General features: G+C 35.2%; 1 protein-coding gene across 11 annotated transcripts in view; it reads left to right on the top strand.

Annotated features, from left to right (window-relative positions):
• The window catches only part of LOC120773898 (TLD domain-containing protein 2), a 275,286-nt gene that overhangs the window by 104,398 nt on the left and 154,892 nt on the right, over nt 1-15,996 (top strand). For 10 of the 11 annotated variants that reach the window (XM_040103078.1, XM_040103106.1, XM_040103119.1 and 7 more), the window contains exons 1-2: nt 12,479-12,926; nt 13,887-14,374. The exons of the other annotated variant lie outside the window; for it this stretch is intronic. In XM_040103078.1, the coding sequence (XP_039959012.1) occupies nt 12,675-12,926; nt 13,887-14,374 (740 nt within the window). In that variant the 5' untranslated portion in view covers nt 12,479-12,674. Of the gene's footprint in view, nt 1-12,478; nt 12,927-13,886; nt 14,375-15,996 lie in introns of those variants that run through there. 11 annotated transcript variants of the gene reach the window in all.

Here is a 15,996-nt window from a genome sequence, read left to right on the forward strand (position 1 = left end):
GCTTTGCGCTGTGCCAAGAAACACTAAAACATACACACACATATAAAAGTATAAAACCGATAAACACTCAACAGCATACCTATGTACATACATATATACATACCCATGTATGTACCTTTATAAATACTTATTTCATTATATACAATAAACATATCTACCAACAACAACAAGAATTCATTTAAACTCATAATAACAATAGAGATGTTGCGGTTATGTCGCAATCGCATGGCTTTGCGTTTTTTGTTTGTTGTTGTTGGCACAGTTCCAATTGCAAATTAGACACAGACGAGACAGGGAAATTTATATGCCCAAAATAACAGCGACACGACATAAAAATTCGGCCACATAAATTGTTCGGCACAGTAATTTGTTGCATTATGCCAGTGTATCAACACACATACATACGTACATATATAAATGTATGTATGTTTTTATGATGGTACATATTCATTTGTCTGCAGAATGTAGGCTAATGTGTCATAGTGTTAGAGCACTGAAGGTATTTGTGGCAAAGTTAAGGGAAAACAATTTCTGCAACAAAAGTGAGTTTGTAATACAGTGGTGGCGAGGATAGTTAGGAGAACGGAAATATTTTCAAAAATTAAAACAAAAAGTAATAAATTTAAAGAAATTATGCGAAATTACTTTTTTCTCTATATAACTTCCAAGCTTCTTGCTAACTTTGAAGCGTAGTGCTGCGAAAAAGTAACTGGTATAAACTGGTATAATTAGAAAAACAGGTGTTATGATTTATGCCACATCAATGCAGTATCTACACTACACTTATGTTGCATTGGAGTGATTAATTTCGTTTTTGCTTTTATAAATATAAATACAATTTTGACTGAACCAAAGCAGTAGTCAGTCAAAACTCGATATGCGGCGCCTCATACAAGTGCAAATGAGAAGAGATAGTAATTTTCAATAAAGCTTAGAACATAAATAGTTTATGATTGAAGGAAAAAAGAAAAATGTTTTTAAAGTCGCTGCGTTCAAGTAAAACTCAGAAATATGATATTCAGTTATATGAAATTTTGCACATGCTTGAATGTGGCACACAAATTTACTGTTATCTATAAAGGTTCTAACTCGGCTATAACCGCGTAAGCGATGTCTACGCCAGTAAAGCAAATAAAAGTTTTCGAAATAAGGAAAATTGGTATAAAAAAGGTATAATAAAGGATATATCTTTATTCAGAACCAAATCCAGAGCATTTCAATGTCCGGAATTGCTTCTTTAAATTTAAAATTTTTGGAAGAAGGGTAAATCTGGTAATATTACCTAATGAAGGTGCAGTCCACCTTCTCTTTCATAGGAAGGATAATATTTCATCACTTCACATTTTAAGGATGGCCCCAAGTACTCGATGGCAGCGTGACTACTTTCCTTCTTTATTGAAATTCATTACTGTGATATTTCTTGGAAACCTTTGTTACTGTTTTGAATCAATATTTGCATCACTCAATAGTAAATCACATCTCTCTTAGTAATCCCCCCTTCAGAGGACTCTATGATGGTGAAAACTTTTACAAATCCGAATATTCGCATATCTCTTATATATTCATTCAATTAAAGGCGAGGCTTTTCAAAAATAGTTCTCTTACACTCATGCAATACAGAGAGCAAGGAAAATTGTGAGAGTGAGTGACGCCAAAAATTACAAAAATGAATGTGAAGTAAATTCGAAGTTTGCGTTGGTTAATCCCACAGAATTAAACCTTATGATATGAATCTTTTGTGGAAAAATAAGCTACCGAAGCCTTAGAGATACCACATACCTTATTCAGGATAAAGAGTATAAACCTGTAACTATTTGTAGGACCCTCGTACGCTTATGCGCATATTTACGAACACTTTGTTGGTATTTATGTCTTTATCTTGTTTATGGTAGTTTGTTATGTCTACCCACAATAAAGTATGTACATATGTAAAATGCTGGTTGGCATTAAATTACCGTTTTTATTGATTTGCTTTTAATAAATTGTTGTCACCCGATGCGTTGACACTTATTGAGTTGAAAATGAAACCGAATTGGTATGCAAATACGAAGTAAATACATATGTTTGTTACACTTTTTGCACCTTTTTCGCTTGCATTTGTTGTTGTAGTGAAATATTTCAGAAAAAATGCGCTTAAGCGACTATAAAATCGATGGCCACCGGCAGAAATGCCAGTTCAACACACTCGAGAATTTCAATTTCGTACGCGGTTACATAAGGCGATCGTGTGCAGTTTTGAATGTCCAATGCAAATGCTACATTACAAATACATATGGTATGCATGTCTGTATGTCCGCAAACGACATAAATTGCAATTGAAGCTTTAGCTCTTTGTATTTCTTTTTTCGAAGTTCTTCGGAGTTTGGCTCTTTGTAGCCCTTGGCTTTGGAGCGTTGCCGAATAATGCGGCACAAAGAAAGGTTCGCTGTTTGTTTTTGTATCTTGTGTAGTTGTTTGTCGCGTCAAGTTCTGATTAATCAGCGTAAAGTTGCTTTTGACAGCGATAAGTGGTCGAGCTGTCATTTTTATTTTTTTTATTTTATTTTGTGATTTTTGACATTCAACTACCTTTGTTACGCTTCTTTGTCTGAGCGCACTGAGCGAGTATTTAATTGTTATTATGTTTTTGTTCGATTTCAAGTTTACGAGGCACCAAAGCTAATAACCTGCAATTAGTGATTGTGAAGTATATATAAAGACCTTAAATAATTAAATTAAGTGGAAAAATATTTGTAAACCCAAAACTTACATTTTTTACCTAGAAATTCTATATCCTCGACATACGACTCCGTATGCGTATGATAGAGACAAGAATGATACATGCAACGTCATAAATTAAAAGAACCGTTAAGCTTTCTGGGGAAATGTAAACAAACCCTACCTTTCTATCTCACGTTGATGTTGTGCACCAATGTAGTCTTCTGTCATTGTTGAAAATACGGTTGTCGCTTGCTAAGCTAGTCTAGGCTTTAGAAATATTAATATCGCGTAGTTATAATTCAAGACCTCTTTTGTAGTAATAATTTTTGGTAGAAAACTGTCTGTTAGCTTAAGCACATAATAGTATATGCCAGTTATACCAGTTTATACCAAGTGGTATAAAGTGGTATTGTCCCTTGCTATTATATTTATATTTTTTATGCCAGTGCATTTTATTTATACCAGTTTATACCAGTTATTTGTTCTATTCGTTCCGAGGCATTATATAACTTATACCAGTTGTTTATTCAATTCGCTACTCTTCAATGTTTTGTGAATCGCCAATATGTGCTCTGCCTGTTCCCATGAATCGCTTTGTTTGAGGCTGTCCCGCCTACTGCCTGCTTAGCAGATAACAAATAGGCTGATGAAAAAATGAATTGCTGATCGACGAACAACCGTTCGTTAGACCTGCGATTAGCCTAATTGACTGCGCATCTATTGAATTGCTCAAATTGCGAACGTTGGGATGTGGTTGCAAATGGCGAGCCTTACGAAGTAGTTTTGCGCTTTACTTTAAATAATATTTTTTTAGTTTTTTTTCAACTCTTTTATTGTTGTTTTTGTTATTGCAACTGCAGCTGTTTCAATTATTTATCTCGGCAAATACGATTTTTTGTTGCTGCACTCGCAGTCACAATCGTTGCCCAGCTATTTTTAGACAATCACACATCATTAATTCGTGGGTCCAAACAGTCCAAATAGAAACGGCTTTGCTTGCCTATCGCTGGTATGGACGGCCGTCTTGCCAACGCCGTCGCCATTGCAGCGGTTCGCCTGTTAGGCCTAATGGCTACATCAGCACGTCGTGGCACTTGCAACTTTTCGCCGTACACGATTGTGTACATATGTCAGCCGACACCAGCGGCCCCTCATGGTGTGCCAACGAAAATGACAAGCTGCACAAACACTGCCCGTTTGTTGTTGTTTTCATGGCAATATAAATGCAATTTTGCCAACGATCGACGATTGCACCACCGCCGCTGGGTTTATGGAAAATTTTGCTACACTTGTGTATATTTATAGCTAGGCGCACTCAAGGCAACGCGGCCGCTTGCATTTTCACCGACTACCCATCTTTGGCGGCAACTACGCAGCGCTTATCATTCGAGTATTTACGCTTATCAGAGGCTGCGAATAATTACTTTGCTCGACAATCATTTAAATAGGCCTTGTATTTTTCCATTAATCAAACAAAAACACACACACAACTACATGAACACACATACATATGTATACTTACACTTATACATATTTATGCAAAATGTTTCTCAGACTTTGCAAAAATATAAGTATGTATGTATAAGTTTTTGTAGGACTTTGTCCATGCATTGCGCAGGACATTGGCAAAGCTCCAAAGCGTTTTTGCAAAACACTACGCGAAGGCCACTTGTCACGCCTTCATATTTACGAGATGTTTTTAAAATAAATAAATAATTTCTTTATTCGAAGCACTATACAAGTGATAAAAATTGGATATTTCTTTTCAACTATTTCAAGTTTATATTTGTAAAGGTTTTCTTCATCTCTAACTATTTTTAAATATTTTTAAGTTATTTATTATATTTTATTTTTTAATTCTTGAATTATAAATTGTAACTTTATTTGAAAAAGTGCTAAACACAGTAATATGAAATTTTTAAACTAATTTTTTCTGTCAAAGTTTTAATTTAGTTTAGTTTTCCAGTTTTTATATTAATATTTTTTTTTGTTTTTTAATATTTAGTTTTCATTAGCTTTTTTTTAAACTTAACTTCTTGTATTGTTCAAGTTTTCTTTTATTACTTATATACATGCTAATAATTTTTTCTAGTTAAATTTTTTTGTTTTTATTCTTTTATTATTATATTTTTAATAACTGAATTATTAGTTTATTCCAAATAGTAGATGGACACCAAAATTTGTAATTTTTACTAATTTATTTACTATTTTTAATAATTTTTAGTGCTATTTTTATATAAATATACATGTATGTATGTACGTATTTATGTATATATTTTTGGATTTTTTAATATTTACATCGCTGTTTTTTCATTTTTTTATTTTTAATTTTTATCATACTTCATTCTTTTTATGTAAGTTTTCTTAATTAATAATTGTATTTTTTTGATGTATCGCTTGTTCTTTTACTCTAATTGGCGTTAGAGAAAAATATTCTTATTTTTAAGAAAGAAAATTCCTTAAATATTTTGATCCTCTAACACGTGCACATGCGATATGCGTACGTTATATGTATATGGCAATATACCATTCACAGGTATGTACATATGTGCGGATGTTCAAAATTTGTCATGACAATGACATAAAATTGAACGTGAGGCGGCAGCGCAAATTAAGTGGAATGGGAAAACATAAAAAAAAATTGAAAATTAGCTCATAACACCATTTATGTGTGAATATTGGCATTTACACCAAAACGTACATAAACTTACATCCTTACACTCGTGGCCACGCAAACCTTACCACTCAAAATTTTCAAGTATTGCGCACATTTGACTACATTTTACAGCGGTACTTCTCGCGAGAATTTTTTTATTTAGAAATAAGTTATTCACATGTTATTAATCAAAAATATTAAAAATTAAAAACAAAAAACATTCACTTACAGATAAGTAAATGTAAGAGACTGACATGCGATGAAAAAACTATATTTTTTATTTTTTTAATTTAGTTTCATTTACACTATAATTGAAATCAATATTTTATTTTTTTTTAATTGCAACACGAAGTTAAGTCGGTGTATCACTTTAAAAACAAAAAAATCGGCCGCTTTTGTATAAGCACAGAAAAGCTAATTTGTGTGTTACTCATTAAACGTAATAAATTAAAAACTATAATTATAATTAGATAATATAATTAAGTTTACTTACACTTACTAAAGACATAAAAAAACAAAATTGAATAAAATCCCGAACGAACGAAAAAGTCCGAAGAAAAAATTTAAGAAAGTGGTAAGGTTTGCGTGGCCACGAGTGTTTTTATGAACGTATAAAAATACAGAAAAGACCAAAAATGCAACAATTGAGAGCAGAAAATGACATCTCTATATAAAAGCATTATCACTGCAACTTCTTCTTCTTCTTTATTGGCAGACACCGTCTACGCGGTTATAGCCGAACTACAACTAGTCCAAGTATAACTCTTTTGGTACGCAAATTCATGCATTTTGCTCAATTTGCTGACTAAGGGCCATTTTCTCAATGTCTGCTTAGCAGTCAACTGTTAGTTAAGTTCTAAATTAAAAAAAAGGTTATTTTTTACTGAAAGCAGAAGTCTCGATTAAGCTAACCAGAGCTTAATTGACAGTTAACTGGCAATCAGACAATGAAAAACGATCATAAGAGTGTTTTATATTTTTCGAAGGTGGCAACCCTATTCAAAAATTAACTTTCAAATCTTAAAAATTGTGCCTAAAAATTTAGACATTTAAATAAATACTAATTTATTTAAAAAAAATAAATTAATAATAATAATTTATTTAAAAAGCTTTCAAAAATTTAAAGGTAGGTAACAGTCCTTTCAACATACATATGTGTTTAAATGAGTTAAGCCTACCCCCCATCCAACCCGGGAAAAACTGGCCCACCCTAAGGAAACCAACACAACTCACCACACCTATTCACCAACCTCAATACTCTTCACAGGTGCATTTCTTTTAGTAAATATGTGTTCAGTTTGTATGGAAGCTATATGCTATAGTAATCCGATTTGAACAATTTTTTCGGAGATTACATTATTTCTATAAACAATAACTCATACCAAATTTCGTGAAGATATGTATGTCGTTAAATGAGGAAGTTTCCCATGCAAGCATTTCATTCCGATCATTCAGTTTCTATGGCAGCTATATGCTATAGTTAACCGATCTGAACAATTTCTTCAGAGATTACATTGCTTCTTTAGAAAATGTTCTATACCAAATTTCGGGAATATATCTTGTCAAATGTGAAAGTTTTCCATACAAGAACTTGATTCCGATCGTTCAGTCTGTATGGCAGATATATGTTATAGTGTTCCGATACTGGTAGTTCCGACAAATGAGCAGCTTCTTGAAGAGAAAATGACGTTCGAAAAGTTTCAAAACGATATCTTAAAAACTGATGGACTACTTCGTATATACATATGTAAGTATACAGACGGACAGACGGACATGGTTAAATCGACTCAGCTCAACATATTGATCATTTAAATATATATTTTATAGGATCTCCGACGCTTCCTTCTGGGTGTTATAAACTTCGTGACAAACTTAATATACCCTGTTCAGGGTATAATAAAGTGGTGGATGCTTCCCACTGAATTGGGCATCGAAGTATTCAAAAAAAAAAAATTTGCCTCGAAACGGTTCTTTTACTTTTTTCAAAATTTTGAGAATTATTTTACATTAAGCATACCAAAACCAAATCATACAGGGTGCTTCGATTAGTGCACACCATTGAAAATAAAGGAAAATAATTTTGCAGGTTGTAATATATGTACATATGTATTGCATGTATATAGTTGTATATACACATATAGGTACCGTTATAGCACACAATTGATTAGCGAAATATCAAAAATTATTCATAAAACTCAACGCCCTAAAAGCCTCCGCGTTTGATATTCTATTCATATACCAAAAGTGTAGTTCATTCTAATTGATGCACTTTCAAAGTCTGGCTATAAATCTAAATAAATAAAGTCGATATTTGCAGTTATATAGTTATATATACATATATATAAGTATATACATGCAGTTATTACGTGATACGCCAATTATTTGCTAATTTCAAGGATTTATATGCTAAATTAAAGAAGATACCAGGCAGTGATGGCACGCCGCCTAGCTTGACTTTCGACGAGGGCGTCAATATTATGCAATTCGTGTATATGTATGTAAGTGCTTGCAATAGGTATAGCACTATATCGTGAATACATATATACATTAATGAATATGACACCTTTTAAATCGTTGTTTGGAAATTATTATTAGAATGCAAAGTGCAATTATTTTAAATAAATGAGGGATTTTATTAGGGGGAATTCAACAAAGAATTTTATTTTTAATATTTCGCGAATATTCCAATATTTAAAAGTAAGGAAAACATTACTAGACAGGAGACAGGTAAATTAGGATGATAACCGTCGAGAGGACTCTCTGTTGACTAACTGTTCGAAAGTGCTTTGTTGATATTTTGAAAATTAAAGTCATATAACAGTACAGATCGTTTGTTCGAAATCAAATGGCGATTAGGATTTCACCTACTCTTACTGCACGCAGTTTCGATAAGGTTGGAAGAGAACAAGTAGCTTAACCTTTCTCTCTTAGCTTCAAAGAGTTTCGGAGCTTCGAAGAGTTTCCGCCTTAACAACATCCACGCAGCACCAATTACAAATCATTGCTGCTCTTGTTGGGCAAACAAGTCTTTTAATTATTATTAAAGTGAAAATAAAATTAGTTTGAATTAATACCTGTTAGCAGAATAAATCGAATGTCATCTCATTATCTACTGAAGCTGTCATTTAAAACAAGCCACTTTACCTATATGGCTGGAAGGAAGGCTGGCTATGGTTGGCTTTTTTCGTACCTTTGAAGTATTTTGACGGCTACACTAAATGCTTTATTGCTCAATGGTTATCTGTTGTGAGTTCTTCAAAAATGTATATATTTATCCACAAATGGTTACATATTCTACCATAACAGAAAACAGTCAAAATGTGATTTTTCTCGCAGCACTGGGGTTGATATTTACATAGGAAGATCATCGTCTTCGATTTAGTCTTGTTTAGAAATGTAATTTAAATCGCAAAGAATAACTCAACTGAGATTATTTAAATAAGAAAATATATTATTGTTTATCTAATTTGTATATTTTAAATACGATCGACAAAATAAGGCCGAAACTTTTGGGGATAGTTAGAAAACAAAAATGAATAAAAAGTTCCAAAACAAATTTTAAATTTTCTGCCGATATTTTCGAACTTAAAAACTTGTTTTTTCAAGCCTTTTAGAAATCTTATGAAAAGCAATATATATAATTACCACATAATAAAAAAAATAAAAACAAAATTTAAATCAATCAAAATGTGGAGAATTAAAATAAAAAGAAATAATGCTTAATGAATTACGCTTGCTGATTCGCCTCGAATTGATACGCCTGTCAACCGAGCCCATGTTAGACTACGACGATTGGGTATGTCGGCGATCACAATGTCACCTACACGAGTAGATATAGCGGTATCAGGGCGATAGTTGACACCTACGTCAACACAGCTGGTTTTATTGACAATAAACGATTGAGGTGTATTTTTAGGTGCTGCACCGAGCTTTTGATGAATTATATTTTCTTAGATAAAATTTAATATTTTATTAAACAAATCGCATATTAAAAGATATAATAACTATTTTTCAAACATAATATTTTTGTATAACATTATATATAATTAAAATTTTAAAAATTAAAAAAATTTTATTTTACAATCGAACTAAATACAGTACGAGTATACTGTATATTGAAACGTATGCCAATAAAATATAATTGCATATTTTTGGTGAATTGAAAATTTTGAAATTTTTTTATTTTTTTTATTTGTAAATTACTTAAAAAGTACTAATAATCATTTGCTAAAGAGTCTCTGAATCCGTATTTCAATTATGTGTCATCTTCATTGCACACCTGGTTTTCTCCCTGAAACTGAGTCATTAAAAATTCTCGCCTGAACTAGTAGACCTATTTAATATTCACCATTGACTGACGATTGATTGCTGGCAATGATGTATGTAGATACAATGTAGTGGCATATAAAAACCTAAACTTACACGTATATTTAACTAATACGTCAGTTATTAGCCTAGCAAATTTCCAGTAATAGATCATAAAGTTTTCAACGAACGTCGAACGGAAATATTTGTCACTTGGGGAAGCACTTACACAAGGAAGTTGGTCTGAGATTTTTTTTTCGAAAATAGCAAATGCTGCAATATATATTTTGTAACTGACAGTTGCCTAGGCTTATGCATCTCTCATAGAAACACTCGTCCTATTGACTTTCCTTGAGGCGAATTTTTCACCAGCCATTTACAGAATCTGGCGATAAACACTGTTTGTCAAGATGTTGGTGAGTCACTATTTATGTGTATGACCTGGTGTTGCCCTATTGGAAGGCATTTACTCTCCTATTGGTCATAGATTCCTCTTCTGGCCGATGGCATACTTCCTACGGTCCAATTGTTGACAGTGCTGATCCGAATTAAGAGCTTGGCCGTAAAGAAGGAGCTCAAGGTAGATGATCCCCCCAATGCCACTAAACACACAGCATACCCTTCCTGACAGTCAATCCAGGCGTGACCACTGTTTACGCGGACTCAACGTGAGCCGGCCACGACCCTCTTCGCATGGCTTGGTTACTTATGACCCACTTTTCATTTGCAGGTGTGAGTTTCAGCGAAGCGATTACTGTATATTATAATTCCGGAAATGAGACTGTATCTCCTGACTAAGCATATGAAAGCATTAAATATGCTCGACATTTCAATGAGAACTTATAAACATTTTTCCATAGATTATCGGTGTTCAGGAATATAAGTTTAAAAGCAGTATTCTCAACTAAAATGCTCAATTCGCCAATTTTGGTAACGCCACTTTTTTTTCTCTTTTCAAATCTGAAAAAATGAGACTGTGCCAAGACTTAAGGGATAAAGTCATGCGGAGTTGAAATTTTTGAGAGGGAGGTTTTTTGGCAGCAACTGCGCAGTGACAAGTTTCGGATAGCATCTGGAGAAGGTGGCAAGTCATACAGAGTTGTAATTTATATGAAATAGGTTTCCTGGCAGTAAATGCACAGTACCATATGCGCACCAGTTTTTTTTAGAAAAAGACAAAACAGATTTTTATAAAATATGATATCACCACAACGAAAAATGGAAAACTACTCAAAACTTTTAACGTGATAATCTGAAAACAAGAATTAAGTATTTTGCAGAAATTAGAAAATTGTTTAATTCTCGAACTCTGGCCACTCTTAGCACTTCGTTAGGATTTTTTATTATCTAATTCTGTGTGTTATCAAATGTCAATGCCGCAAAAAAGTGCAAACAGAAGTTAAACAATATCGTCACCTTCTCATTAACTCGAGTTCATTCAACCGTCCGCCCCTTCGCCCGCCCCCTCAAAGCGCTAATGTCATTGCCGCAACTGCAATTTGCGCTCGTGCAGTAATGAACACCTCAAATTCGTTGCAAATACAAATCCGAACACAGCCTATTATACGACGACACGCTAATTTCGCATTGTGTTTAATTAACGTGACACTAAAAGGCGCTAATTACTAACTCGACAGTGGCGGCAGGTAAACAGCATTTGTGTTGATACCAAAGTATATAGGCAATTGCCTACACATTGCCAATTAAAAGCCAATTTCTATTGACACAGCAACAAAGCAGTGTTTACACATAAGTTTTTCGAGTCATCTAGCGCCTGGCCGATGTCGGATAATTACGCGGCTTCAGTTAAAACTAATACTATATTTACGGCTAAGCGAACTGTTCGAACTCGAATTCGAATTAAGTGGAAATCACAAAGTCATAAGTACGAGCTTTGGAAATATCCCCCTCACCACACAGTGCATGCGCTTAATGAGTCACGTCCAGCTTGTGCGGTACGTACGACGACGTGTGGGAAAACGGGCCAAAGATCAATGATCGCAGCGTCGCGTTAGACGTGTTAGACGCGTACGACGTGCGCTGTACGGGGTAAAACTTTCATTTTCATTGAAACCGCACGGCGGCAGATAAAAATGTGTTACAAATGAGTTTTTCTATCGGTACGAGCGGGTACGCCAGCGATAAGTGTCAATCAGCAGTGAATACACGCATACATACACACTATATAGACCGAGTTGTAGTATACGAATGAGTAGGTGCATCCGCTCGTCAGCCTCCAGCCGCCCAGCTGCCCGTCTGCTGCCTGTTTATTTACTTACCTGCCGCTTTGGCGGCAACCCGGCGGGTTTGGCTGGCGGCTGTCGGACTGACAGCTTCGATTATCCGTCGATATGCGCGGAACACGCTAAGCGCATGTAATGCCCGTGATTTACACGAGATTCACAATGTAAAACAAAGCGCTGTAAATATGAATGAATGATCACCGGCCGTCGACAGCCGCGCCACCCGCTTGCGCGGCGACAAGTGGTTGGTGGAGTCGGAAAAGGGCGTACGGCCCGTGAATTGTCGTGTTATTAAAACAATCACATTGCGAAAACAGATAATTTATTGTTAACACAATTAGCCATATTTTGAGCGTTAAGCAGGCAATGCCAGCGAGGCGTTAAATCGGCAATAAACGCCAGGCAATTTTTATGCACGATTTTTTGTTCTCAGCTCCCACTGTAATCCTACAAATCTACAAATGAAAAATATTACTCAATATCCAGTTATAGAAGCTAGTAATGCGAATTTCTTTGGGAACTATTTCACAGATATGTAAGTTATCATTAATCCACTTGATCTTTTTATTTTCACAGATTTTTTACCTAAATTTTTTACCAAACAACGAAAAGGACGTTATTTGAAATTTCATAACAAAGAAACCCGAAAATAAGTCAAAGTCGACTTTGATTAATTGCTAAACGAAAGTTAAGCTCACTAACCTTGACCCCACTGACTTTGACCGCAGACAGTTCCACGCGCGCGCGCGCTGCTTTTTTTTTTATCCAAAATGAGTATTATCGATAGCGGACGTTATCGGCTGCGTAAAGATTGGGCCAGCGCCTCCATACCGTCATTGGTCGACATCGATGAGCATGTGAGTGATGAGGTAGAGAATTCGCTGAATATTACCACACCGTTGCCGCCACCAAAGCCGCCACGTCGCAGCTCATTGGCCTTGGGTTTGTTCTCAAGCAAAGGCGATAAGAGTCAGAAGCGACGCAGCTCGATTGCGGTGTTTTTACGACGCGACAGTAATAAGGTGAGTGCACATTTAGTATATACCTGTATTTGTAGGTTATTGTAGGAAAGTGTAAGGGATTCGGTCATCAGAAGTGTTTACTAACTTCTAGCTGCTAGTATTACAAAACACGGATCAAGTACGTTCTGTGTAACGATTTGGCTCTGAGCTGAGTATAGTTGCACGTGACTTTTAGGTGAAATATTTGTTGTGCCTCGCTTAAAACTTACTGATCCAGGTTAGAACCGAAAAAAACAGTTCTTGTCCAAAACTCAGGCATAATGCCGTTATCGTAAAACCGGATGTTGTTTGTATACAAGTAGTCCACCTCCGCCACCGTACCCTCGCTACCCTCCTTGAAACTGGCTCATCATGGTCCATTGTCGTCAAAACAACTCGTTTCCTCAGTCAACTGTTAGATAACTTCCATGATAGCCTACTTTTTCATTAAACTGGGTTGTAGATCAATAACGATAAAACTGAATGGATTTATATATTTCAAGGTTTAATGTAATCATAGATCAGTGGTAGTGGTGTAACAAATTCAGATTACCTGAAAAATTAGGAAGTTCTTGATGGAACTTTCAGCTACTTTGAAAAAATCTCAAGATTCTTCATTCAGATTTTAATAGAGCTCCTTATTGTGGATATAACTTGATACGAGTATTATTTCTCATAAGCTTGGCGCTTATATTTCAAAAAACTGATCATAGGGTGCCAAAGTCATCCCAAGAATTACTGTATAGATTATGTGTGAGAATTTCATAGACAAAAACGGGTTAATAACTGGTATATACTATCGTAAAAGTAACCCATAAATCCCAAAAGTAAAACAGAAACAATGAATCAAGCATTCAGATTCGACTGGAAACCCTTAGTTTGCAAGCACTTAGGTAGACATTGACAAAGTATCTAATTTCGAAGAACTAGCAAACCCTCTCTTATTCTTTCAATTAATATTATGCTCTTTTCCGTTTTCAGAATACAACCAAAGATTCATATGAATCAGCTGTGAAACACGAAAAAAGCGATGGCTCCAACACACCCGCTAGTCCGGAAATTTCCTTCAGCTCAGCGGAGCATGTGCGTGCCTCATCGCCCAATGAACCGGGCAAAGTAACCTATTTCGATGATGGCTCTAGCCTAAGGCCCATTGTGAAGGGTATAAACAATACTTACGATTCGCCCGTAGACAAAGAGCGTAATCGTCGACGACGCAGTTCACTTCAAGCCAAATTAGAGCGACATCGTCGCAAGAATAACGACATCAGTCAATTGAGCATAGACAACAGCCTGCCAAGCGGCTCACAAAGCGATTTGACCAATGGCAGTATGGGCGGTAGCGCCATCGGTGCATCGTCGGGTGATCTATCCGGCGGTGATATCGATCCGCATCATTCGGCTTATTTTCCGCGTCAGAAACGTCATTCGTGGTGGAATATTTTCGTGCCAGACAACTTGAAGACCAGGTGAGCGGGAGAGAATGAATTCCTTTATAGATCTTAATCCTTTATGAGTAACAGTATGGGGCACTAAACTAAAACCGTTAACCGGATAACTGTGTTATGTGAATTTAAAATTGCTAATAACTGCGAGTGTGCCTCCCTTCTAACTTAGTATGTAGATCCTTTAATCAGATTTAGTGTTCACGTTGCGCTGTAAACTCGGGTTTTAAGGGCGGACTATGGTGTTTAACTTTTAAAAATAAGAACCAATATGTATGTATGTATAAAACAAAATTATTTTAACTCACAGATTTTGAGAGATGCAAAAAATCCAAAATTCAACACGGTACCGTTAAATTCATATGTAAATAGACAAAACAACTCCGATATAATCTTTAACACAAAATCCTAAACTCGAGTTTGTTGCGCAACGTGTTCTTACTTTTATAGAAAATAACCAAGAAATGTGTTGTCGCAAGGCTAATAACGGCATGCGCTGTCGGAATTACCGAACGAAGTGTACTGGAATGCCATACTGTTAACTTTTACTCTAATTATTTTTGTAGTTGTTCTTATCTTTGTGCCTGTTTTGTGCAAATAACCTCTTAAGGGACTCTAACCGGGTTCAGCTATATTTAAATACTGCTCTTCACTGGCTTGAAGGCAGATCCACACACATGAATGACTAACAAATATTAACTTGTGCGGAGCGATGCTGCCGAGTGCAAAAAGAAAAATAAATAATTGCACGTGTTTAATCGAATGTGTTAAAAAATGTGCGTAGCTTCGTGAGTGGGCATATATTTCGTACGTGGGAATAACCAGCATGCGGTTGGCGGCGAATGCATTTTATTCCAGGAAGGTTAAGAAGAAATGCGAAAGAACCAGTATTTTTGCACTTTAGCGACTTCGGTTCCCGCTTTTTTACTTTTGGATGCAACTTTTTGTGGTATATTAAGTCGTGTTATGACATGAAATGCATGTGAGCTTGAGGTTGTGCCACACCTCTTTATATGGGTATGTCGGTTGTGGTTGCATAATTGAATATCATCTTTCTTTTAGTTTCACTTATGACATTTCTCCTCATCACACAAATGGGTGTCACAGTATTTTTGTTTTTGTGTGTTCGGAAATGCTAAAAATACGAATTGTACGAGCACAAAGGAAACCCGTAAATGTCGTTCGTAAATTACTGTACTCCGTAGAGATCGTTATGAATATTTTCTTTACTCAAAATTTTTCAACTTTTTAAATTTGAATCGAATCGTTTACGTTTTACAAGATTTAACACTTAAATGCTAAAATTTCGGTACGACAAAGTTTTAATTAAGTCGTAAAACTACACATTAATCCCCAAAAGTCAACATTATGAACTCCCCGAATGTTTGATTAATCAAAAAACAAAAAAAATGTTAACTAAAAAATATCTGATGGCAAAGCACACACCAACAAATACTAACAGAATACATACATATTTAAGACGCCCGGTATGAATTATTACATAATAATACACCGTTTTACCCTCATCAACAACCAAATTCATCTTCAGAAATACTTCCAGGGTCCGAATGGGCCTATAATCTTTTAAGTGTGATCGTCTCACGAGCTTATACTAAGGTCTGTCAACTTGACGGTATTCTCAAAGA

The sequence above is a fragment of the Bactrocera tryoni genome, chromosome 1 (assembly GCF_016617805.1).
Source record: "Bactrocera tryoni isolate S06 chromosome 1, CSIRO_BtryS06_freeze2, whole genome shotgun sequence".
In the NCBI taxonomy this organism is placed as follows: domain Eukaryota; kingdom Metazoa; phylum Arthropoda; class Insecta; order Diptera; family Tephritidae; genus Bactrocera; species Bactrocera tryoni.